Here is a 25,196-nt window from a genome sequence, read left to right as displayed (position 1 = left end):
CCAGCTTTCAAACAGTAGTAGTAAACAAGACTTTGTACCTCAGCACAGAAACCATTAGTAAACAAGCTTTTGATCCCAATTTAAAGTTGCTGAACAATTTTCCTTAACCGATGGTCCAAAAAATCATGTTTTCTGCAAAACAAATACTTGTCACATGCCACCTTTGTTCTAATGGAGATAAATGTACCTTCCTACAGTCCTCAATCTTGAAAACCCTACTCTTGGTTATCGGATCAGCTGAAGTAAAAAGGTACACAGCCTATTTTCTTATATTTGTCAAGTTCTGTTATCTTTTATGGAGAACAGCAATTGTCACAAACCTCTCCAACTATTTTTCCCCCCTTTCCTTCAAGGAAATGGCCTCCAAAATCCCCACAGAAGTGCATGCCACCCATCTGTACACCAGTGCGCCAGGCTATTCAAATGACAGCGTAGAAAAAACGCTTACCTATCTGTAGTGTATCTGTTTTACATTAGTTCATTTTAAATATATTAAAAATATTCTTAGGAATGAAAACATTGCAAATGAATGAAAAATATATGTACACCTCCACCATTTTTAGGCACAGACCTTAGCTTTTGAGAAAGGACTAGAAATAAATGGTGCAGCAACAACCAACATCTCCTATGGCATTACAGTCAAACGAAAGTCTTTGCAGTATACCAGAGAGGTTGGTTTTCATATAGCTTCTGTGCATTAGAGCTATCTAGTCCAAGATAGCACATTTATTCTTATCAATTCCCCGCAGGGGAAATGCACCTTAAAACGTTTTTGCTCTCAATGAACTTTGTGAAAGGATTACCAAATTCCACCAGTTTCAGACACAAAGAAACTCCTTCGGTAACACAGTTTAAACTCCAAACAGTTAGGACTGAAGGTGTTTCCTTATCTCGTTTGTATATCTCTTCTTTTAATGTATACGTAGAGCTATTTGTCTCCGAAACATGAACTGAGACTCAAGCTTTTTAAGCATTTAAAACAAAAACAGTTACCATACCAAAGCACAGCATACAGTAAGTTTCAGTTGCAATTTCTCAGCTTTTCCTTTATATAGAGCTATATTATGGTGGACTGCGTAGAGTTCTTCCAGTCTCCTCCACTTCCAGCCCCGGGATCATGGAGAATGTACACGAATGCGGAACAATCCCTGCTGGAGCTGCAGTCGGAAGAGCTTGCAGTTAGCGATGCGCAGCGCGGCGCAGCCCGTGCGGCGCAGGTCCGACTGCAGCAGCGGCTTCGTGCGCTGCCACGTCCCGGTGCTGCGCTTGAATTCCCTGACATAGTCGTAGTTGGTACCTAAACTCACAAAGAATGAAAGAAATATTTAAAGCACACTGTAACCACCTGCATTTTTTGAAAGGCAAATACTTATTTACTAGAGTGAACTAGAACACACATGCAATCTCAAAACATTTCTGGATATATTTTTTTTTTAAATGACATATCTACTTAAATACATCAGATTTTTATCCTGCTTTTTCATATTTTGTAGAAAATCTGGCATTATATAGATATATATCTATATAGAGTCAGGAAAACAATTAGCCTTTCAAACACTTCCTGTAGTATATGGTGTGAAGCAGAAAGTTATGAGAGAGGAGAATTGACCACGTGTGAAAATACACCTGTATGTGGCTGGGATTTAAAGCTGATAGCAGCTCCTGGCTCTACGTGAATCAAGGATGATGTCCATAAAAACACAGAACCACCTGCTCACCAGTGAGAAGGTGGAAGGAAAACAAAAACAAAAGAATTCACACAGACACTAACTTTTTTCCTAGCATTTAAATGAGTGCAACACTGCGCTGTTCATCATGATCTTTCCCCCTCATCTTTGCAGTGCTAATCAACCAAATACTTATAATACTGATTTTGTTTCTGAAGAGGTCCAACATACAAAGCCTACATGCATCTAAATGTAAATTTGACACAACTCCCTCAGAAGACAACAGCACTTGAACAGAACATAGTTCAGAATTACAAAGAATTAAAGAGAAAACCTGGCCTTTAATTCGAAAAAATCAGACTCATTAGCAGCAAGTACTTAAACGACTCAAACAACAAGCATCAGGAAATTATTAGTTCTAACTCTAACCTGTATCGAGATCTCCAATGACATAAATACTGGCTCCAATAGGTACAGCTCCATACACAAAAGAAGAACTCGTTGGGATACATAAATTCTGGTCATTTAAATAAATCCATCTGCAAAAAGAAATAAGTTTTTGGCATGTTATTTTTAATGAGTGCATAGAAATAGGTTCTTTTTTTCCAACTTGAATGAAAAGCAGAGCATACAAGTTAACTTTCTAGTTATGAGTTGGGAATGTTGTGTAGTTGATCAGCCCTCATAGCAGCATCAATTACTTTTGCTGGCTATTTGGAAAATTGGGGATACTTGACTTGGAGGTTACTTTATTTCAGAACTGCTCCACTCCTCTGTTTAATTAATCTCAAATATTTCTTGCAGTCACCCAATAGGCTCTTCTGGAAGACAGCAGGCAGAGAGCAGAGCCTGTTCCGCAATTGCTACAACAGTCAACATTCCCTCCAGGGAAAATTTTAGGCAACTTTGTCCTAAAATCAGCATAGTCATAAAAGCATAGAAATCTTAATAGTACATAGCAGGGGAAATTACATGTTGCTATAGCAAGGCCTTATTACTAATTCTCTAACTTCAGTTGTACTTTGAGAGAGACAAGAAATCCTATGCGCAGTACCAGGAATGCAGCACTTGGCAAGACTTTATTTTAAACAAGGGACAGAAGTTTGAAACTGTTAAGGAATTTGAGGAAAGAAGAAAACTGCACTCACTGGAAGTGAAGCAGAACTTCCCCAGCACTTACCAGGCTCTTTCCAGTTGCTTCCTAGCTTCTATCAAAACTTTTAAAATCCTTTATCTTCGCTTTTAAAATATCTCCATTTCAGCACTACGTTTGCCTGACCTTCCCACAGAGCAAAAAGCAGATTTCTATCTTGAAGCCTTTGGAAATCAGCCCTAGGAGAGACACTGCTTTATAAGCAGAGCCCATGTATCCAGCTGCATCACTGTCTTCCTGTGTCACAGCCCAGTGAGGAGCTGTCACACTGAAGAGCAAAACCTCGTTTTCTCTCTAGCTGCCAAGTACTGGAAATCACACGAGCTTTGGGGCTTGCCTGCACTAGATGCTCATGGATTGGGCATTTATATGAACAGAAACACAGTGCAGGACCCAGGCATTTTGCTACCGCACATCAGGAAACGAAAAAACTAAAATATCTGTAGCTGCTGGTGGAAAAGTCCTTCCTAACCTTTCCCAACACACACACACACACACACACACACTTTAAGAGCAGACCCAACTTTTCAGGAATGCTTGGTGCAGTTTTAGAGCTAACACTCAGAAGGAACAAAGACGGGAAGCACGAGGGGGCCCCATTTCATGAGTACTTGACTGAGCTCCAGCTTGGTGCGGATTCATCACTCGTGCTATGAAACAACGTGATGACAAGAAATTTGGAGTTGTCAAGAATGTGAATGTGTGATTTTCATTTTTTTGCCTATAAAAATGCACTGCTATGCATAATTGTAAAATCTAACATGATCTGACAGTTGGGTCCTATCTAGACAGCAGAAAGTATTTTGCCTTGATACAGGTAGGGGAATATTTGGTTACTGCCATTTGTAGTGAGGTCCCTTGGTTATTATTTTCCCTCTTCCCAAAGGGGCTAGAGCTGATCAGGTTCACAGTGACCACCGTGGCCATAGCAGACAGTGCTCACCTTGCAGATGTACCTGAATTCATCTGAAACTCAGGGTCGCTTAGCCCTCATGAGCGAGAGCTCAAGCTATGAAACAACACGGCAACACAGCACCCTCTTCTGGTAACTAACACCTCTCCAGGGCTGACACCAGCAGACCTTTAAAAATGGGACAACAGGAGTTTCCCAGGTGGGTTATCAGCATTGATTACCGAGGCACATGCAGTAACTGTCCTGGGCACCCGGCCCTGTGTTTCTGCTGGCCTGCACAACCCCGCGAGCAGCCTGCAGGGCAGACACAGGTTTCCAAGCCCCAGTTCTGAGAGCAGAGATGTGGTTTGGGTATCTGGGCACCCACGTTCTGAGAGCAGAGACATGGTTTGGGTATCTGGGCACCCACAACACAGGCGCCTCCTGCAACACGTGGAGCCACGTTACCTGCTGCCACCCGACCTTCCTCTGCACCTGCACAGCCCACGTGCTGCGCTCACGCTCTGCAGGAGGCTACATTTCTACAGAAACAGTTACCTGCCTTAAATTTGCATCTCCCAGCAGAATTTGTGGGGCAGGGGAAGAGAAGAACCAACCCAAGACCAACTGGCCTGGCATATTATGAAGGTAGGTTGACATCTGTGGGGAAAGAAATACTGACAGTTCTATAAGCACCAGTACCACAGCGTACCACCATTCAAAAGACAAAACAACTGGATTTTTATTTTATCTTTACATGAATCTAGGAACATCTCTGGGATGCCACCAAGCAAAAAATGTACAGCTGGTGGTGTTTCCAATAAAGTCACAACTGCACTGAAGGCAGTAGGTGGCAGTGAGAACTCACCTACACTAAGGCCGGGACTTGCAAACTTCTAATTACACTTGAGGAAAGCTTAAAGGGTAGCAACCAAGGAGACTAGAAATTCGCAGTCACTAGTAGGAATCTCGAGCTATTTACCATCTTTCAAAAAAAGAGAGCCCGTCTGGAAACATCCCAAGCACATCAGTGAGCAACAGCAACTGGTACATAGGGAAGCATGTCCTGCTGGGACTTTTTCCCTTTGGAAGGACTCTTGTCCAGCAGTTCGTTTTAACATTTCTCTGCATACCCAAGGGATAAGAAGTCACTACAGAACATGTGGAGCAATAAGCTATAATAAGCCTGCTTCTTATAGCCACATTGCAGAGCATTTCCTTGCCTCCAGTTTCTTTCGATTCAAATTGTTTATTTTGGATAGTGCTTAGAATAGAGAAGATATTTTCATGCAGAAACTGAAGTATCTTTAACAACCATATACTATGAGAAAATTGTATCATAAACTTACACTCTATTTTTATGTGCTTTTATAAAGGGCACAGTCATAAATCAATCTTAACTTTGTAATATAAACACACTAATCTCTTACACTGTCAACAACTCTTGACATATCTGACAGTAAAGTCTTATTTTTAATGCAGTTTCTAAAAAAGTGAAGATGTATAATTTATATTTGCATGCAAGAAGAAAACATGGGTGGTATCACAGCCTGCCAGTTATGCCTGGAAAATAAGCTGAACTACAATCAAAATTGTTTAATGTGAGTGGTTTTGAACAGTTACCACGCTTAACAAGGCCTCAGGTGCATTTTAAAGTAAGAGCCTGGAGATAACAATGAAGTCATCAAAAGCAGACTCAAAACAAACACAAAGGAGATTATCCACACGCAGTATGTGGGTAACAAATGCGCAGCATCCTTCCTATGACAGGAGCCTATGTGATTCAGATGGTGATCCTGAGTGCCAGGAACAGAAACTGTCATTCCAGCAGCTCCAGCTCAGGAGCTCCCTAAGCTGCAAGTCTCCAGGAATGGGCCTGGGCCAGGGGTAACTATTGCTACCTAGTCTTGCACTGCTCCTCATGCAGGCCCTAGGAATCCAGCACGTGAGTACAGAGGGGATGACAGCGGTGCTGGGAGCTTAGGGAAGCTGCAGAGCGCAGGGAAGTGCCAGGCCAAGCACATCCGTGGTCACGGTGCTTCTCTCCAGGGACAGAGAGGGCTTCTCATTGGGGCCTTTCACACATCAAGGCCCAGCACGGTACCCCGCAGGGACAAGCCACTGTACGACCCAGTAGGGGTGTTACAAGGTAAAATGAGCAACGGGGCACGCAACAAAGGTCTAATACACTTGTAAGTGTCTAATGCATTTAAGGGGAGGTGAAAAGGACAGAGGAGCATCTAAGTTATGTATTTCCTATGTTTATGTTACCTTTTAAACTCGTCATGATAGAACTCGGATTTGCAAGTCACCATCTCACTGGCTTGACTGTCGTCACGACTCCTGACGCCACCAAACACGTAAAGCTCAGAGGCAACTCCACAGGCCACTGCACCAAATCTGAGGAACCAAAGAAGAAAAGAGACAAAGTGGTAACATATCTAAACCGTTCCACATATTCGCCTGAACCTTCTCCATTCTGGGCATCTGACATTTAACAAGATCAGATGAGTCACGGATATGAGCTGTAAGCCAGACCATGCAAAAAAATAGAACAATAAAGCATTTATGTGCCGACAAAATTCTGAGGTTCCAGTTGAACTAGTTTTCAGTTTTGGGTTTGCATCAGGATAGCATTGCTTATAACATCAGGATGTATTTACAACTCTGACACATTGCTCGGTCACATTTTGGCATTAAAACAGGCCGCCGGGATTCAGAACAGCAAGGTGAAACTCATAAGAGTCTGTAACAGGTATCTTGGGTATTCTTCAAAGAAACAAAGACAACTTCCTCTGATCAGAGGCCCAGAACTTCAGCATTAAAAAACCACACAGGCTATCAGGTATACACTGACACAACTCCAATGACAATAACAATCAACTTCTTAAAAACAAAAAATAAAAATAAAATGAAGTCTCTAAATACACTTTTCTAACTGTTTTGGAAATTTTTGACTACATGTATTTTCGTAATTTTTATTTTTATTTCCATTTTCACCCACCTTCTCTCTTTCAGAGGACAGATTGCTGTCCATTGCTGAGTCCTAGGATCATAACACTCCACAGATTCAAAGAGTTTTCCATAGGAGCCGCCACCCATTGCATAGATTTTCTTCTTCATAGCTGCATAGCAGCCAATCTTGAATGAAGGGGAAAAAAAAACAAAAAACCCAGACCTAAAGTTGCACACAATATCAAGAGCTCAAAACTAAAGAACCTTGTTTAGTAGAGTGTTAGGTGTTAGGGGAATAAAAAAATATTTTGTCAGGAAGACTAATCAAAATAAATAGAACACTGTCTAAACAAGGCAGAGAGGAGTCTTAATTAAGCTCAGAATCATTAATTGAGTTTTTAAGCAAACAGTCTCTGAGAACCTGGGGAAAGGCGGGGAAGGCCTAGTTCAAACTTCTTTACCTGGTTTTACTTCCAGGTAAAAATGAAACATGGGCATAACACTGCTCCTTTTAACTGTAAGCAGTACTGCACCAATATTAAAACCACAGCTTTTTTTTTGAGCAACTACCACCCTGAACATTAGGCCATTTATCACCAAATTAAGGGAAGAAAACATGGCAGAAGTGAGGTTCAAGTATTGCTCCTACACTGTTACAGTTCAATTTGCACAGTGTTGCCTTCAGTTTAATTTCTCTTTATCACCCACTTTGTAACAATTCATCAAAAGGACTATCTGTACAAAAAGTTCGTTTTCTCTATAGTAAACAGCAATTAAGTCAATTATAAAGCCTTAAATTATTAGATTTGTTAGTGTTTGCTTGTCTGCCAGAATAGAAGCAATGTTTTTTCCTTAACATTTATTTTTGTTGCTCAAGAGAACTGTGACATGACCAAGAGTCATCCTACACCATTCTGAATGGCAAGAGTTGTACAAGAACTCAGAGAGGACTAAGCATCTTCCTCCTGCCATGTTAGGGGCACTTTACGCCACACACTGCTCTCAAGAGAGACAGGGAAAAGCAATGTGACACATCACAGAAATAACCTTTCAAAACCACGGAACCTGAAAGCTGAGAGAGGGGTATGCCCCTAGCCTCACTTTCAGCAATAAATAATGCTCTAACACATGATCATACAAAGCAGCTCTTACCTTTCTAACCATGGTCAAGTCTGGCTGCTTGGTCCAGGTCCGCTTATAAATATCATAGCTCTCCATAGAGATGAGCTCCCTTTCGCCATCCTCGCCTCCCAGAATATAGAGAATTCCATCAATCTCTACCACACCAAAATTATGCCGTGCCTAAGGAATAAAGTCAATATTGTATGGATGAATTTACAGCAGCAGTTCTGTTTTAGAATCTTTTTTCTTGTATCTGTCTGCAGCATTATTGCTGGGACTATGCTATTTAAAAATAGCTGGAATAATATTTTTAAAATCTCTAATTAAAAAAAAAAACAGCATTCGAACAGGCAAAATAGCAGAACCAAAAGAGATCCTACAGAAATCTAAGAACAGTTCTTAGCTGTGTTTCCTTTTGCATAGTACTAGTCTACTAGATGAACCTGCTGTTGTCAGAAATGGGACCCATAATTCTGCAGAAAGGCAATGTCCATTTTCTGCTGTAGGAGCACACTTCCCTCACCATCTTATTCATAGCAAACAGAAAAAATAGTGCATCATAACTACAACTGCAGGCTTCCTCTAAGTGCAGTTAGACCTATGCCACCAACAGCCTACGCTGAAGAAAAATAAACTACAATTTCTTAATAGCCCAGACTGATTCAAGGATATATATGTTTTATATAATAAACTGTTACTTTTCGATGGAATACAAACATGAAGAGGAAATGTTAGCTCAAACCAAAATTTAACATAAACAACTACACAAGGCAAATTCTGTAGTCCTCGGTCTGTCTCTGCACAGTCCAGTGCCTTCATCCGTATAATGAATTCTCTTGTGGGAAAGGAAATGCATATATTTTTAATGCAGAAATTACATAAAACATTAAAAACACTACATGACCACATACACTTTACAAATGTGTAATTCATAAAATTGTGTAGTTCAGCTGTACTATACAGCTTGGCCAATAGGCAGCATTTTCTAGATCCTATAGTCAGTATCAGACCAAAAGTAACCATAAGAAACCATAAGAAATAAACACAAGGCAATCTGCACCATGACTTTGAAAGCAAAAGATGCAAATGACTGGAGGTTCAGAATAAAATTTTGTAGAAGCAATTGAATATTTCGCCAAAGTGAAAAATTTAATCCCAAGAGTTAGATAGTGATCTTGCCTCGTTCATTGGTGGCAGGGAACTCCATGAATTGGTATCTGGATCATACTTCTCTCCAGAGCTTAGCGTTGCCTTGTTTTCATCCTGACCACCAAGCACAAATAAAAATCCTTCTGTAAAACAAAATGTAACGTGATCTTAAAAAACAAGATTCACTTGGCAAGACCACAAGACTGGTTAGCTGCATCTTGGAATTTATTAAGAGATTCAGACTGGTTATGGGTCAAACTCTGGACTGGGGGAAGGTAACGCATATGTCTAACTGGACTCCAGTCTATCACGGCAGATAATTTTCAACAAATTCAGTGATGCAGCAGCTAACTACAACTTACTTAAACCATGAAAAGTGCCTGGAGAGACAAGCGTAGCAGACACAAAAAATAGAGAAATTATTCTACAGTGTTCAAGTGACTGGGATTATCACAGAATATAGTAGCCTTCTGGGCAGGCAAAGGAGAAGTAAGAAATAACCCAAGTGCAAATAATCCCGAGGAAAAAAATATATACATTATAAATGGCATCTCAGATTTTGAGGCATTGCTAAATCTCCATACTACTGGCCTGACAAGCACAAGATTCCCCTTTACCTGCTGACAAGACTCCATGATTGATCCGTGGAATACTCATCGGAGCAAGCTCAATCCAGAGCTGCCTGTTGGGATCGTAAAGGGGACACATGCACCGCATCACTGAGGTGGGTTTCCGCGATCTAAAACGGAGGGAAGGTGGGAAAGAGGAAGAAAAAAGAAAAACAGAAAAACAAACCTAAGCTTATTAGTTAGTTGCTAGCAACTTTATCCAAAATACGCACGACTTAATACACATTCATAAAGTGTGGCACTTCCCTGGTAAGGGGGAGTTTTAATAAGTTTGCCCTGCAGGTCAAACCTGTAAATCTGCATACTGACTGGCAACATAAAAAGCAGGTTCATCACATTGCCCCTCTATCTGCCTAGAATAATTCTTAAATGAAGAACTTCTAATGAACTAAAAAGCATGGATACAAAATATTAGTAAACTCACTGTTTGAGTGATACACAAGCTGAAGAGCAAAATGTTATTTGCATATTTTACTGTACTTTTATACAGAAGAAAAATCAAAATGCTAAATTCACTTAAACAAAGGACAAATCCCACCCCTCTACTGCAAGGAATACTCAAGAATATCATTCTGTGGAACAGAAGTTTTCACCTGGCATCTCAGATGCACCAACAAATACTTTTCTTTGGAACCACAGCTAAGCAGTTAAGGCAAAGAACACGTTCATTATTTTTAAGATTTATTATAGCTGGTTTTCAGATCTATATTTTCACCATTTTTGTGCTTATTTTGGATAAAATCTATTCTATTAAAACACATCCAACACTTCCTGAGCACAACATGTCCTACTCTAAGTTTTTACAAACCTAAGCAAAAACCTGAAGTATAAAATTAGACTTAGATCAATAACATCTACAATACTTTATATGTATAAATCTTAATACTTATATATATATATATATGTATTGAACTTAAAAGGTCAAAAATTAACTGTTTATCACCAAATCATTCGAAGGTACTTGAGGTGTGTTTTACCAACGTAAACGTTGAACGGATCAGACAGTAAGCACATGCGTGTTAGATGTGTATGTTCTTTTCACTCTGTTTTCAAACGTGTCGTAAGTGCTACCCGATTATATTTCGCAGGGTGCATTAAGGCCACTTGGTACTTACACCCTTTCTTCACCCCCGACGGTCACTATGCACTCGGAGTAGCCCCGGGGCTTGAAGGAGGCCAGCATGGCCTCTCCCTGCTGCGGGGGCGTCAGGGGAATGTTGTTGCATTCCTTGACAATCTCCCGAACCAGCGGCTCGCTCATCATCTGCTCGCGCAGGTACGTGGCATCCAGGCCCGAAACCCACACTGCTGACATCACATCCTTCATGTGAACCTGCAGGACGGAAGAAAATTGCCAGCGTCTCACAAAACAGCACTAATGCACTCGTACATACTGAAATCTCTGCGTCGATCAAAACTTGAAGTATTCGTGGTATTTGGAAGCAATAATAAACACTACATCTGCACTACAAGGTTTAAAAAAGATGAAGTCTTCAAAGACTCCCTGAGAAGGTACAACTTGCTTTCTCTCTACAAAAATAAGACACCACTAAGGCCAAATAACTCAATTTTGATTTAATGCCTATTAGAAGCCAGCATCACAAACATAGCAGATAATACATCCCAAACACAGCTTTCATTCTTTTACTGCCATCCCCTCATCTGCATTTTGGCAAAATTCCAATTAATTATGTGAATGCAACAGCAGTACTGGAACACATGCATCTATTTTAAGCTCCTACCAATTAGAATATACATAGTTGAGTCATATTCAAAAAATAAACTCTTGGATATCCTGACCTTTCTTGACTCTGCATCATGAGAAATCCATCTGATCACTGCTTCAAAGACGTATCTTTCGTTCCCAACATTGAGCTTTTCCATTGACAGCACTTCTTTCAGTTTTTTTGGAGTCAGTTCCAAGAATTCCTCTGTGCTGCTGACATCTCGAAAGTGAGTTTCCAGATACTCTGAGGCAAGGTAGTGAACATGATGCAAACAATAGTGTAGTGCAAAGTCCCGAATACCAATACAGTTCTCAGCAGCTATACAACCTTCTAAAAACTCACAGCAGAGAGCTTTTAAATCTGTAAGCAGCAGGAGATCAGCTGCCTGTACCACATCTTGGATAGTTTCTTCATTTAGCCTGATCTGCAAGAATTAATTTAGAAGTTATAGCTACCATTACTCATTGCTACATGAGATGTCCACATTCATAACACTCATTCTCAGTGGCTGAGAAAGTGAACATTAATGCCAATATAAAATTTATGAGAAATAGATGTGATTACAACACATTTATAAATGAACAGAGGACCGTGAAAGGCATTAACTTAACAGAAGGTATTTGCAGAATTTTATGTCTGAAGGAACAATGAAATTGCTAATCTAATCCAAGAACATAAAAAGATTTTTTTTAAAAAAGTATATCCAGAAAATAATTCTGCTGAAAGCTGAATCAATTTGACAATCTCAATTGGCCTCCAAAAGGACTCGACAACCCAGTGTTAGTCCCTTCTAAAACTAACGCAGCAAAATCAGCCCAGACTGAATGGGCATCCTGCCACCAAAGACCCCAAAACTGGACGTTATGGGGAGCACTAAGAGAGGCTGCCTGATGTACCAAAATATGCAAGTTCAGTGACACAGGGTCTCAATCACCAATGCTACCAACTCAATTATCTTTTACTGTTCTAAGAGACTGCATATTTTAATATTAGATTACTGGAAATATTATTCACAATTTTTAAACAAGCATTTGACACAATCTTTTAATGGGTCCTCTCCCACTGCATCAGAAAAGAGAAAGATCATGAAATGCTTAGTTTCCTTTGCACAGGCAAAACTTAAGTGTGATTTAGTGCTTTACAGGAGAAAAAAAAAGGAATCAGTTTTTAAAGCAAGATTCTGAATGGGATTATCTTTCTGGTTAGCAGTGTTAAAACCTTATTTTGCTGAAAAAAATCATTTTTGTCTAGTTCTTTACCTGCCCACTGAAGATGTAATCTAGTATCTCTTTCATGATATCAACCGATATTCCTTCAAGTTCAATCTTGTATGTTGAGCCATCATCTTTTGGGGGATTATAGTTCAACTTTGTTCTGAGGAAGGAAGAAAAAAAAAGTGCTTATGACCTAGGAATGGAATTTTTTCTTTAAAAACAAAACAAAACAACAACAAAAAAGCAACAAGCAAGCTACAGATCACTTAAGCAGGAACAGATATGTTAAAACCCTGCAATGTGATTTGAGAATTCTATTATTTAGGACAAAAAGGGTGCATTTGCGGTCTCTGGGATTGCTCATCACATTTCCAGACTGAACAATTACATGAGCCTTGCAAACTTCTCCTGGCATCAGAGAGTCAAAGTAATTTTTTCCTGGCTCAGTCATCACAGACATTCATAAACTTCAATCAGGACTTAGTCACCCAGTACTGCTGATGGATGAAACGCAAGGATTTGCTTTGGTAATAGAGAAGAAAACTCCCACCCCACGTCCCCACGGTCCCTCACCTCCACACCCCCTCCAAAAACAAAAAACGTTACCCAAAAGAGTCATTAAAATGAGCAGATGGGACCAGAATGCACAGTGGCAGCATAAATATTTTGATTGCATTACTATTTTAAGTCATTTATGATGTTATCTTCTTATCATCATATCTGGCCACAGCTGAACTGCATACTCACAGCTCTAGGAACTAGACCATGTTCTGCTGAATCAAGCTTTAAATATTCATCGAAACCATTGGACACTTTACATTATATTTATATATATATATATACACACAAGCTATTAAAAAAGAAAATATATAGACACATATATGAATATATACACAGTCAGAAGCCATTTGATGCCCTTTTGAACAGAAAGGCATAAAACTGAGGGAACGAGACGGGGAATAACGCTGCAGCAGCAGAGCTGTCATCCCATCATGTTAGCACAGAGGCTTTTCCAGGAAGGAGCATTCCAGGTGTTGGGAGAGGAACACTCTCCACCCAGCCAGGAAGAACAGCGATGAGAACTCTGAACACCCACTCTCACACAAGGAACTAGGAATACAACATAAAAGGACCAGAAAACTTGTTTTCACTGCCCGATAATATCGCTACACATATTTAAATAAAAGCCTTTAAATATATTTTCATATTCATTTCAGTACACTTCTAACATTTAATTAGCTTCTTTATGTGAAAAACAGTACTAAGCTAAGCTGCAGATGTCCTCATTTGTCACTGCTGTCCGCTATCCTTACACTAAGTAAGGACATAAATATGATTTACCTAGGAGCCAGGTTCTGCTTCACTTGCTCAGACTTAGAATAAACCAGTTCCTCACAAAATAAGATACTACTCCCATTAAATAAAATCCTGGTCTATAGAAAGTGATATCAAAGTGTGAATAATCATGATAATTTTAGCTCTTGGGTCAGTCATATTTGTGGACATTTCTCATAACTTTCCTAAGCTGCAAAATATCCATCCCCACTCATCTGGACACTCTCAGATTTAACATTATTCTGATTCATGCACATGACTAAGCTCTCTGAAGCTCAATTTTTTCATTCTATATTTGTACAGCACCTATCACAAGTTACACAAATAACAGTATTAACAATAACACAATTTGGATGAGTAAGTTATTTTTCCCCCTCTAAGAGGTGGAAAAAGATCAAATGCATTCTGCATGACACAGAATAAAGCACAGGCTACCCTAAGAGAAGCAGATCTGTGACCGGTCAGTTGAAAAGCCCCCAAAAAAAGATAGTTCCAGCAACGTGGACCCCCTGCACCCCGGCTGCTCCACGCGCTCACGGCCGCAGGCTCCGAGCGAGCGGGAGCACGCGCTGATGCTGAACTCCAACACGGCTTCCATTTGATCACTGGGTCTTTACACGGATTTTTCAAGTCTATCCAGCGTGTCTCAATTTTAGGTACGCTAATTTAGTTGAATTTTGGGTTCCTCCACTTTTAATAGAGGCTACATCTTGTTTCTTGGAATGAAGTTGCATTATTTATTTATTTTTTTCAAAAAGTTAAATCTGCAGCATCCTTCCTGGAATCTCCAAGGAGGAAAAACATCAACACAGAAAGAAAAAGTGGAAAAAAAGATCCAGTGAGCTGGGATACATTCTGATGGAGCAGAGACCTGGGTATTTCAACGCACTGTGGGTTTTAAACCAGGTGCAAGGCACAGAATAAACAAGCTGCACGCCAGCACTAATGGGAGATTAGTGTAAGGCCTGGTGCTGTTTATCATGAACTTTCATCTCGGCATCACCCGCACACACCCAAGCTAAATCACCTCCTTGCACGGACTTTACACGACACCTCCTGGAAACAAACAAGTGTAGTTCAGAGTTTGGGGCCTAACCAGTTACTGGACTCGATGCTCCAATTGCTGCGTGTTATTTTAGGCCACATTTGTTTATCTGAAGGAGGGCAGGGTGGAAAAGCACTTGTGTCAACCAAACAATACAAACCCCTAGCAGGAAAAAAAATATATATATATATATATATATATTCTTTTCCTTCCAAAAGCCTAAATGCAAACCCCACTAACTCCAAAGTTACTCAGGACAAATATTAATATCATTCAAATAAATCATGGCTGGTTTCAATTGGAAACTTCACGGAACTGCCCTGAGAAACAGCAGTTACCTCACCTATCAGTCCCACATCTTTTTGGTTAGTTAAGTTACTAAGTTCTGTCTCTCAACAGACAGATTTCCAGACCACAGCACAAGAACCGCTGCCCAAGAGCGGCTGGAGACAACTCCTTGCAGCTTCAATCGGCACTGCAAGGCTGTGGGAGGAGAGAAGGAAAAAACAAAGCAAAACAGTGGAAAAGGGGATGGGTTATAACCAGGTTTAGGGCTCCAAAAGCTTAAGAAAAGCTAAGGAAGAATGAAGAGTTCAGGTAAGAAATCAGGAGGAGGAAGGCGGGTAAGAAGGCGCTGCCGCCCCTCGCGTCACCCGCTCCAGCTGCCATCAGTTTCTGATCACTCCAAGCACATTTTAAATTGCCAGACCACAGGAGAAAAGGCTGCTTCAGTCTTCCTTAATGCAGATGAAAGATGAGAAGATCAAGAATTAGAAAGGAAAGACATTGCCTGGGAGAGAGCGCACTTGACAGAACAGATGCATGCAGAGCTGCAAAGAGATACAGGGAGGACAATACAGAAACAACATCCCAAATTCCTTGTCTCATTTTCCTAAGCCTTTTAATTTTCAGCAGCTTGACTCTCTACTTTATGCACTTTTGAAATCCGTTTTCATTTTTTTCCAATTATAAAAGATTGCCACTATAAGACAAAGCTGTTCCCAATTTATACAGGAACATAAATCAAATGTTCTACAAACACAGCCCAAGAATTATGAAATCTCTTATATCTGTCAGGAAAACAGCCTAGCATGTACCAGTCAAAAACAAGTGCAGTATTACAGAAACACAGATCTAGAATCTGCTCTTCCACCTTGCTTAAGAAACACAGTCTCAGTGATCTCCAAGTTAATACACTTTTTTTTTTTTTTAAAGAAACCAAGATACAAGCAAAGCCTATTTAGAAAGTGGCCTTGCACCTGAAAACGTCTTGTTCTTATCTTTTAAGTCTGACCTCAGAAGGGGGCAAAATAAAAAACAAAATGAAAGACAAAACAAAGGACTCAAACACCACATAGAAAGTTTGCTTTCCCAATCAAGGCAGACATAATTCTGTGGGAATAATCTTATCTGTAAAGTCTGTACTTTATTTACAAGCTATTATGGAAAGATAACCCAGTGTATTTCTCCAACGGTGACATAAGTTACAGTAGAGTTCTTGAAATGCTTTAATCCTTGGAGCGCTGGTACATTTGTACCTCATTAGGCAAAGAAAACATCTGCCAAGATTACACCCTTATGAAAGAATATATTCCAGACCACATTCACCTCAAGGAGGTTTGCAGTATTTATAGTCAACAGCAATTGGAAAATGTGGGAAACACGGCAGGTTGCTTTCTTTTTGATAGTTTACAATGAGAAAAGAACGAAGGGTAAAATAAATCAAAACTTTTTGCACTGCAATGATGGGAAAAGCAGCCAACAATGCAGCTGCACTGACCTGCTTATAAAGCTGTAGTACAATGTCAGAAAGAGAACGTCAAGAGACAAGAGGGAAATCTCTTTCATTTGGCAAGGCAACTTCTCTCAAAAGGAATGAGTTTGCTCCAAGCAGGCTAACCATAAGGGCCAATACATGCCAGAAAAGCTTTGCCAGTACTGCGACAGAAGGACTGAAGGAGCAAAACAACCCAAGCCAAGGAGTCATTTTGCAATATATCCTTTGTCTGCACCACTATTTTGGCCTTCTCAAGAGAGAATTTCAAAAAAGTCACACCTCTAACCAAAGTTGCCAGCAAAGACATGTACTGAGACCAGAACATGCTCACAGATGTGACTCAGGCCCAGGCTAGAACGGGATCCCTATCAGGCATTAGGGAGCACCAGAAACAGCTAGTCAGTGCTTTGAGTTTTTGCATTAATCAGGAGAAACTTAAAAACTTCGACTTCAATGGAAACGCCACCAGTTTGGTCTCTTAGTTTGGGCTTCTTTATGTGGGGTCCTGAGTCTTATGGTCTGCCTTTACACCCACAATACTTCTCCCACCAAAGTCTGGTCTTTCTGCATACAATAAATAAATACTAAACGCACCACTAAATAGGTCAGACACAAAAACATGAATGCAGCAGTTTACACCACCCTCTCCCCTCCTCCAAAAAGCCATTTTACAACCAAATCAGTAGGTTTCTTGAGGTCGCACCCTGGCCTTTAGCAGCAGGCATAAAAGGCTGTGTCTCCACCACACCCTGCTCCCGGTGCCAGCTTCCCCAGCACTTTGGCTGGGCCTCTCTTCTTGAGATTATCTGTACCTGCAACTCCAGGTCTCAAGGCAAAACAGTCCGCTTCACAGCTCAGCATAAAAAGCTCCAGAAGATGCCTGCTTTGTTTGAGGGGAAGAATGACTAGGAACCACTTAAGGTTTGCAATGGACAGAAAAATCAAGAGTCAGACAAATTTTAAGCCGTCACAGTAGAGAAATGAAGGAAGCAAGTCCTTCACAGCAGCACAGGGTTGGTGTCCGGGGTTCATGGGCTCTGCTCTGCAAAGGGCTTGTTTACCCCGAAATTTGAAGTGACTCTTGATTACACTGATCTCATCCCGAGCTAGATTATAATCTAAATGAGATCTACTCTCAACCAGCAGGTCTTGCCTAAACATGCGAGTTAGCCATAAGTAGAGAGCACATGCTCAGCTAACCCGGCCTCCATGAGTTCTCAGAGCCTTAAACATCTGCACGTACCACCTAAATTTCTTTCTTGTTTCTTTTTTTTGGTCAACTTATGGAAGATAGGAGAAAAAATATTTTTAAAATCTTATCAGGTGAGTACAAACAAGTCACTAACACAAGCAATGCAAAGGAGCAGGCTCAGGCCACGGATGGCTTAGGCCAGACACCTGGTCTGCAGCACAAAGTGAAGCTTACGGCTGCAGCTGATTCTGCTACCTTGTCACAAACCACAGATTTATGATGTGCCTTCTTATATAAGAAATCTTTTACAGCAGTGCACTTCTGGGACACATTTGGGAATGCATCATCTCATAGAAGACATAATTTTGAAGTGTGACACTTCTGCGACACTGAATCTGGAAGGGTTTTGTTTTTACACCTAATAGTCCTTTTCCTTAGCAGGCAGTAAGCTGGTTAACATGAAGTATTGTTCAAAGCATCTTCTTGGTCAACTAAATCCATGTGACACTTGTGACTTTTTTGTGCTTTATGGGATGCCCAAGTTCACTCACTCAATAAACAGATGATTCATCAGACTTTCACTCCACCTAAGCTGGAAAATTATAAGACACTTTCTACTAACAGCAGTAGCCTACATATCAGGCAGCAGGCTGGACCCAGGACTCGCTGTGAAGGAAGGGAGAAAGCATTTGTGGAACACAGCTTTAAAACAACAACCGAACATTAACTTACCTGAAAACGCGCTTTCTGTCAAGTTACCTTTGCTTTTAAATTTAATAAAATGCTTTCTTTAAAGAAGCAACAGCAACGTGCCCACGTTGTTAAATCTGGGGTTTAAAATATTGAAGTGCACACTGCACGGTGTTTCTAATAACCTAAACGTTTCTGTGATTTATTGCCATCGCTTTGGAAAGCGCTGATGAGCTCACCAAGAAAACTTCTTTTTATCAGGTCTTTATACCTCCTCCTTACAGCACATAGATGAAAACTTAATCAGAACAAATAGGATTTCCACAATTGCTGGGAAAAAAGAACACCTAAAATTAAAGTACATGCAAAATACCACAGGACAGTGAGAAGAGGGAAACAAGCACTGTGTTTGTGCATGAACCCAACTGAGGAAAGCACCAACCTAGATGCACTCGGAGCCGGAAAACTGAGGTCTGCCACACTGCAGGGAAAAGCAATGGCAAAGCCAAAAGAAAAAGGAAGCAGAAGGATGCATTCCACTGGCACAAGAAATGAGCCAAGAGCCTACAATTCAGAGTACTAAAAACATCCCCAACTATAGTAACGGTTGTATTAGGCAGCTTAAAGTTGCTCAGGTGGTATAAACCAATATGCCTCGGGACACAAAACAGTCACTAAGCACCTGGTGTTAGGAACTTCCTCCCTTGATAGGCAACAAATAATTTCAGAGCTGTCGATAACAGTGATTTTTTTTTCTGGTTCCTTTTCTCGGCTATATTAAGCAGCAACAAAGACTAAACAGGGCAGACAGAACCCAGGCTCCAGCGTGGCAGCGTGCAGAGGGCAGACACCTTCCTATCACTGACGGAGCCTGAAGGAACAGGGTGCCAAGAGGGGACGAGTTCTCCAAGCCCATCAAACACAGTTTCACACAGTCTCAGGAATTCTCTCCCTTGCAGGTCCTCATTTGCAGCCCAGACAGAACAGACTGAACCAAGCAAACGTGCAGAGCGCTCAGCTCCGCATTCCTCTCCCCAGACAAGGCAGCACCTCCAGGAGAGTCCTGTTCCAGCCACAAAACCGCTCTCGAGCATGCAAGAAAAATGATTAATAAAAACGTCCTCTTAATAATAAAGATTGTGCCAGGCAAAGCAATTAGCAAGGCATAAAGGCTACCTAGAGAGTGTCAATTACCCGGACATCCCAGAAATGTCCATTCCGGCCGGGCCCGCCTCGACGCTCACACGTACGCAGCGTCTCCGGACGCGGCAGGGCCGCCGCGTTCCAGCGCCCGTCTCCCTGCACACACAGCCCAACCACGTCCCCTTGTTCCCCACCGGATGCACGGAGCGGCCCAGCTGGATTTGTGCTCTCTTCCGAGCAGGGCAAGACGCTTTTTGCTTCCTTCCTCCAGGCCATCTTTTAGGGGCTTGTTAGGACAGGCACACAATTAACAACTCCCCACGCAAGCCCCGTTCAGCCCTTTTCAAACCCCAGTCGTAAGCTCCTGTCCAACCCTTGCTGCTGCTGCCCCCAGTTACTTGCTGAGACTCAACACACATTGAAACACTCCACCTGAGCTTTGCCTTGTACACACAGCTCCTGTATTTGGCCAATATTTGGCTTTATCGCTTCTCAGAGTTACAGACGCTTTGCAAAGAGCAATTAATTCGGATATAGTTAAAGCATCACAGGTGACACTTCAGTTTCATGGAGAACGTGTTCCCCACTAAAAACAAACACACAAAAAAGGCTTTAAAACAACCTGCACTGCTCCCCAGGAAACCAGCACAAACCCCTTGTAAAAAAATGGTGAATGTGGTTTGGTTTTAAACCCTCCCTGGTGAGGCAGCCAGGCAAGCTCCTGCGCTGGGGCCTTGCAAAGGGCCGGCTGGTGGAAACGGAGCGAAGGCGCCAGCCTTGGACCTGAAACCAGCAGAGCAGTGCACTTGAGAAAACAAGGCCCCCAACATGAGAGCACCCCCTGACCTTAACAGCAGCTTAGTTGCAATTTCAGTGTTAGCCACGAATAGATTGCCTTGTGGAACACTGTTTAAAACGCCTTTTTATAAATGCCAGCATAGGCTAGCAGGAAAACAGCAGCAGAAGCAACTGGTACACGGTGGCTTCTACCTCACACTGCTGCTGCCCGTCAAAGGGGACCCTTGCGGGACAAAACCAGCCGCAGCCAAGGCCGGCTGTCCCAGGAAGCTGCCGCGCACACGTCACATCCCAGTCACATCCCACGCGTCTCACCAGGGTTAGCGACACTCAGGTGAATCCACACAACAAAGAAGCTTCAGCGTCCCCTTCTCACAGGCTTTGTGACAACTCAGAACTCAGCGAGGAAATACTGTTTGCTGGAAAGAAACATGGATCTGGTGACAGCGTTTCCAAGCAAGGCTCCGTGGAAATCGGCTCAAGGGAAAGTCCTCTGGCTGCACAAGGGTCTTGCAAGGTCGGCTGGTCTGGGAGGTTCAGGGGACATTAGCAGGACAATTGAGAACACGTAAGTGCAGCCACGTTACTTCTCACCAAAACCAATTTAGAAAAGAGTGATTGTGCGACAGTGATTTTTAAGTAAATGGAAAGTAATATGAACTTATTTTGCATTTTCCAGGTGAGAATAGAGGCCTGACAGCAAAAGAAAGATGAAAATATGGTGGTAGAGCCTTAACTAAGTTTGGAGAGCCTTGTAGAAGAGTATTGCGTACATATATCCATCTGCAATCTGTTCGTACGTATGTGTGACAATAAAACATGCCAAGATAGCAAAAAACTCGCCATCTGATTTTAAATACTGCGCTATGGACAGATGAACTGAGCAATCACTGCGTAACACTGTTTACCTAGGAATCTGAGTTCAAACATTCTCCCTGTGAAAACAGTCTTTCTAAGCACCCTGCTATGTAGGCTGGTATACAGCACAGTAACCAATTATTAAGAGCAGAATCTTAAGAGCCGCAAACTTCAGCTGGCCACAAACTACTCATGCTAGACAGCAACAGACCTGTTTGGAGGACAGCATTTGTCCCTACTGCTGAGGATACCAGGAATACTTGCACCAAGCCTATCCTATAAAAGGTTTGTGGATATATGCTACTACCTATGCCAAAATTCCCAGTGTAAACACAGTTTATCCTGCCAAAAGCTCCCTTACGCCTGTGTAATTCATAGCAGATTCACAAATGAAATAAGTGAAAAACCAACACAACTCTGGCAGTGGAGTTTTGTCTGTATTAGGGATATTGCAGGACAAAAATTGTGTTTAGGGAAGAAAAAAAGGACAGGTTCTGGCTGATTTGTTACAGCACACACAAAAAAAAAAAAGACACAGGCTCCAGTTTAACTTCTCCAGGCTGCACAGCCTAATCCTGCTGAGCCAAATCACGTCTGTCTGAGGGCAGGATCTTCATTTGGGCTTCTCCTTTTCTCAGGCTCGGGAGCAGACCACAAGATGTTAGAGATACGCTGGGAGACTTCTGGTTTCTGCAGGCAGCCGGGTTTGCTCCGGAGGCAGCCGGAAGGATGAGATAAGCCAGCACATTTAGGGCAGCTCTGTGGGAATTTACACAGCAGCCCAAGAGCTCACTGTCCTCGGAGCTGCAAGGGACACGGCTTTAAGCAACTCAGGCAAAGCTCAAGAAACACACTACCACAAAAAGTAAAGTCTTGTGGTACCCCAGAGAGTGTTTTTTTTTTTTTTTTCCATAAATCCAGCATTTTATTCTGTATTTGCAGAACTAGCCTAGGGAGAAGACAGACAGATGGGACCTGCAACACTGGTAAGACGGCTGCATGCTGCTGCTTCATCTTCACATCCTCCCTCCTCTTCCCTTTGAGGCTGCCATTTTCGAGCTCTGTGGATAATCCCGTTGCCAAATAACCAGAGGGAAGCCACACCACTGTAATTTACAAGTGTCCCACTCACTAGTCAGCCAAAACACCTCCACGCAAACCTAAAAACAGGTAGCGCTCCTCTCGCTGCAGCTACACAAATCCTTCAGCACCCAGACTCCGCTCACACCCAAGCCGCCCCCTCAGAAAATCCCATGCTTCCCGATTTTCCCACTCACACCCTAAACGAGGCGTTTGTGCGAACCCTGCGCAGCTTCCCCGCTTGCCCCTAGCCGGGGCACACACAGACAGAGCCAGAAAGAGAAAACAGAGCCAGCAAATCCCACCACCGCCAGCTGCACAGCTCCCACAGCCACTCATTCTACCCAATAATATCTCTGAAGTTAGCTACTAGATGTGCTGAGCTTTATATTGGAATTTTGAAGTGAAAGCAACCTAAGTTAATTAACAACTGAAGGCTTAAACAGACCACAGTACCAAAGCATGCTTTGAAATCACCTGAAATCATCTAGCCACCAAATGCTTTTAACATTAATTCACAGATCTCCTCTAGTAACTTTTTACATAAAAATTACATCAGTCACTTTATTAAAAATGGCCAAAACAAGTTTCTTAATGCTAAATGGCACTAAGTATTTGCAGAAATTAAGAACAGGCTAAAGGTGATGGCTGTCTCTAAAAAGAGCCACAGGACTGTTAATTTGGGGTTAGAAACTTACATCTCCCATATGAGCACCCTACTTGACCATTTGTGCCCAATAATATGAGCAGGTGGCATAAGAAAGACCCAGAGTGGTAGAAAGAAGGGAGACAAACAGCATATGTAAAAATAGGGTTCTGCAGAAGTAGGCAAGACAGGTGTGTTCCTTAACACGCCACAGGAAAACTTGGTATGTGATATTTATGGCTCACTACCTGTTGCGAGCACAAGCAGAAGTGATGAGTAAGCTTGAAAAAAATAGGTATTTATATATAAATACATGTAACCTACATTCACACATAGCTAATGAGTTCCTTGATGGGATCTGAACCTGAACAATTTTAAGTTTAAAACAACCACAACTCTAATGACTGTTTTGTTGTTGTTAATGCAGTTATGTCTGCCTCTGACTCTTCACACACGCTTCGTCAGCTCACGCTTCCCAGAACATTTGTCAGAGGTCAATGACAAAACGCAACATTTAAAGACGAAATTCTGTGACTAAGATATTTTCTGTAAAATAATCTAGGGCATCTTTTAATTAAGTAGCCTTTTCATAGCAAAAGATGGCACAGCTCATGTAAACACATAACAGCAGGGTGGCGGTTTTTCCAAGAATACAACCTCTTTCCATCTATCCCAAACCCTTCTCCTCAGCCAAGGAATCTGTGCTGGGACACTAACTTCAGATATAACACAGGACCATCTGAAGTACTTGTCATGATGATCAATGGGCTAAAAAATACCCTGGCATTTTGAAGAGTATTGGATCAGCTGCTCAGATTTATTGCAGCCTCGTGTCTCTGGTCGGCCTTTCACCACAATGGCAACCCAAGACAGGAAGTGAAGAAAGAAAAATGACTACTGGTATTTCAGCTTTTTAGCACCATTTTGAAAACTCTTGCTGCTCTTACTTTGGTGAAAACCTTTTATTTACTCTCACAGAGAGGTGAATAGGCGCTACCAAACCTCCCCATGGGGAGGTACTTTTTCCACTTTATGGCAGCAGAGCCCTCGCCGCTGAGCGCAGGAGGGAAGCGGGCAGGGCCGCGGGCACCTCCTGGAGGAGGTTTCCCTGGAATTGGCCCAGGACAGCGGCCAGCACGGACGGGGAGACGGGGCTGAGCACGGGCCGGGCCTCGGCACCGGGCACCCGCCAGCTCCCCGGCGCCACAACAGAGCTCGAGTCATGGACGTTGCAGGCGCGACGGAAAAGGAGAGAGGATGAAGCCAGCGGGCTTAAACTCAGCAGGGGACGCCAATAACCTGCCCTGGGTACTGCTGGAAACACCCCAAAAAGGGAGACCCCCCCGCAAAGCGCTGCCCCCGCCGCAGCCCGGGGAGCGCGGCCTGCCCTGCCCCGCGCCGCCGCTCCCGCCCGGCCCGGGCGCCGCGGCCGCACCTGATGTAGGGGCTGGCGGCCGCCAGGATGTTCTTCTGCACGGGGATCTCCTCGCCCTCGAGCACGAGGTGCGCGTCGCAGAAGCGGCTCTCCTCGCGGAAGGAGCTCAGCGCGCGCAGCAGCCGCGCCGGGTGCTGCGGGTCCGACACGGCGCTCGGACCCGACATGCTGCGGCCGCCGCCACCGCCGCCCCGCGCCGCTCAGCGCGCGCGCACCGCGGCCGCGCTCACGTCATCACCCCGCGCCAGGCCCCGCCCCGGGGCGGGGCCGTGTCGGCGGGGGCGGCTCCGAGGGGAGGGGCCGGGCGGGGGGGACACACGTGACACGTGACTTATTCGTCACCGTATCCCCGCATAAGACGTTTTTTTCCCCTCAAAATATCATCATTTAAACCACTTTTTTTTTCCCTCCTCTTTTGGACACAAGGGTGCTGGGCAGCTATATTAAAGAATTAAAAGCGAATGGGAATAAATGAAGGGCGGTCTGGTAGTGCAGTGCTGGCCCTTTTTAGGGGAAAAAATGTCTTTTAGAGGAATGTTCACAAGGTTTGGGGTCACGTGTTTACCGCACTTCATGGCACATGAGGAGTTGCCGTGATTCCACCTGCTCCTTCCCTACAGGCATCCTGTACCCGAGTAGGGAAGCTGGGAATTGGCGCCCATGGAAGCGCTTCCCAGGCCGCATTGTTC

The 25,196-nt window shown here is 42.8% G+C and overlaps 1 protein-coding gene across 1 annotated transcript; it reads right to left on the bottom strand.

Annotated features, from left to right (window-relative positions):
* Nucleotides 1-539: 539 nt before the first annotated feature.
* On the bottom strand, nucleotides 540-24,674 carry GAN (gigaxonin). The gene is made up of 11 exons (XM_088529055.1): nucleotides 24,508-24,674; nucleotides 12,554-12,668; nucleotides 11,368-11,718; nucleotides 10,683-10,900; nucleotides 9,556-9,677; nucleotides 8,969-9,081; nucleotides 7,820-7,969; nucleotides 6,717-6,853; nucleotides 5,984-6,112; nucleotides 2,097-2,206; nucleotides 540-1,297 (listed from the first exon to the last, which is right to left on the bottom strand). The coding sequence occupies exons 1-11, from the start codon at nucleotides 24,672-24,674 to the stop codon at nucleotides 1,116-1,118; spliced, it is 1,794 nt and encodes a 597-aa protein (XP_088385181.1). The 3' UTR covers nucleotides 540-1,115.
* Nucleotides 24,675-25,196: the final 522 nt, after the last annotated feature.

Source organism: Tinamus guttatus, unplaced genomic scaffold (assembly GCF_059628265.1).
Source record: "Tinamus guttatus ecotype Peru unplaced genomic scaffold, ASM5962826v1 Tinamus_guttatus_pri_ptg000323l, whole genome shotgun sequence".
In the NCBI taxonomy this organism is placed as follows: Eukaryota; Metazoa; Chordata; class Aves; order Tinamiformes; family Tinamidae; genus Tinamus; species Tinamus guttatus.
The sequence above is the reverse complement of the archived record's forward strand: the minus strand, read 5'-3'. Positions and strand labels throughout refer to the sequence as shown.

What these genes read in the sequence shown, in the direction of transcription:
- GAN (XM_088529055.1), bottom strand. Translation starts at nt 24,674, where the DNA reads ATGTCGGGTCCGAGCGCCGTGTCGGACCCGCAGCACCCGGCGCGGCTG. An exon ending in TCATGGAGTCTTGTCAGCAG is followed by an intron (nt 9,082 to 9,555) that starts GTAAAGGGGAAT and finishes TTTGTTTTACAG; the next exon opens with AAGGATTTTTATTTGTGCTT. An exon ending in CATTGGAGATCTCGATACAG is followed by an intron (nt 1,298 to 2,096) that starts GTTAGAGTTAGA and finishes TTGTGAGTTTAG; the next exon opens with GTACCAACTACGACTATGTC.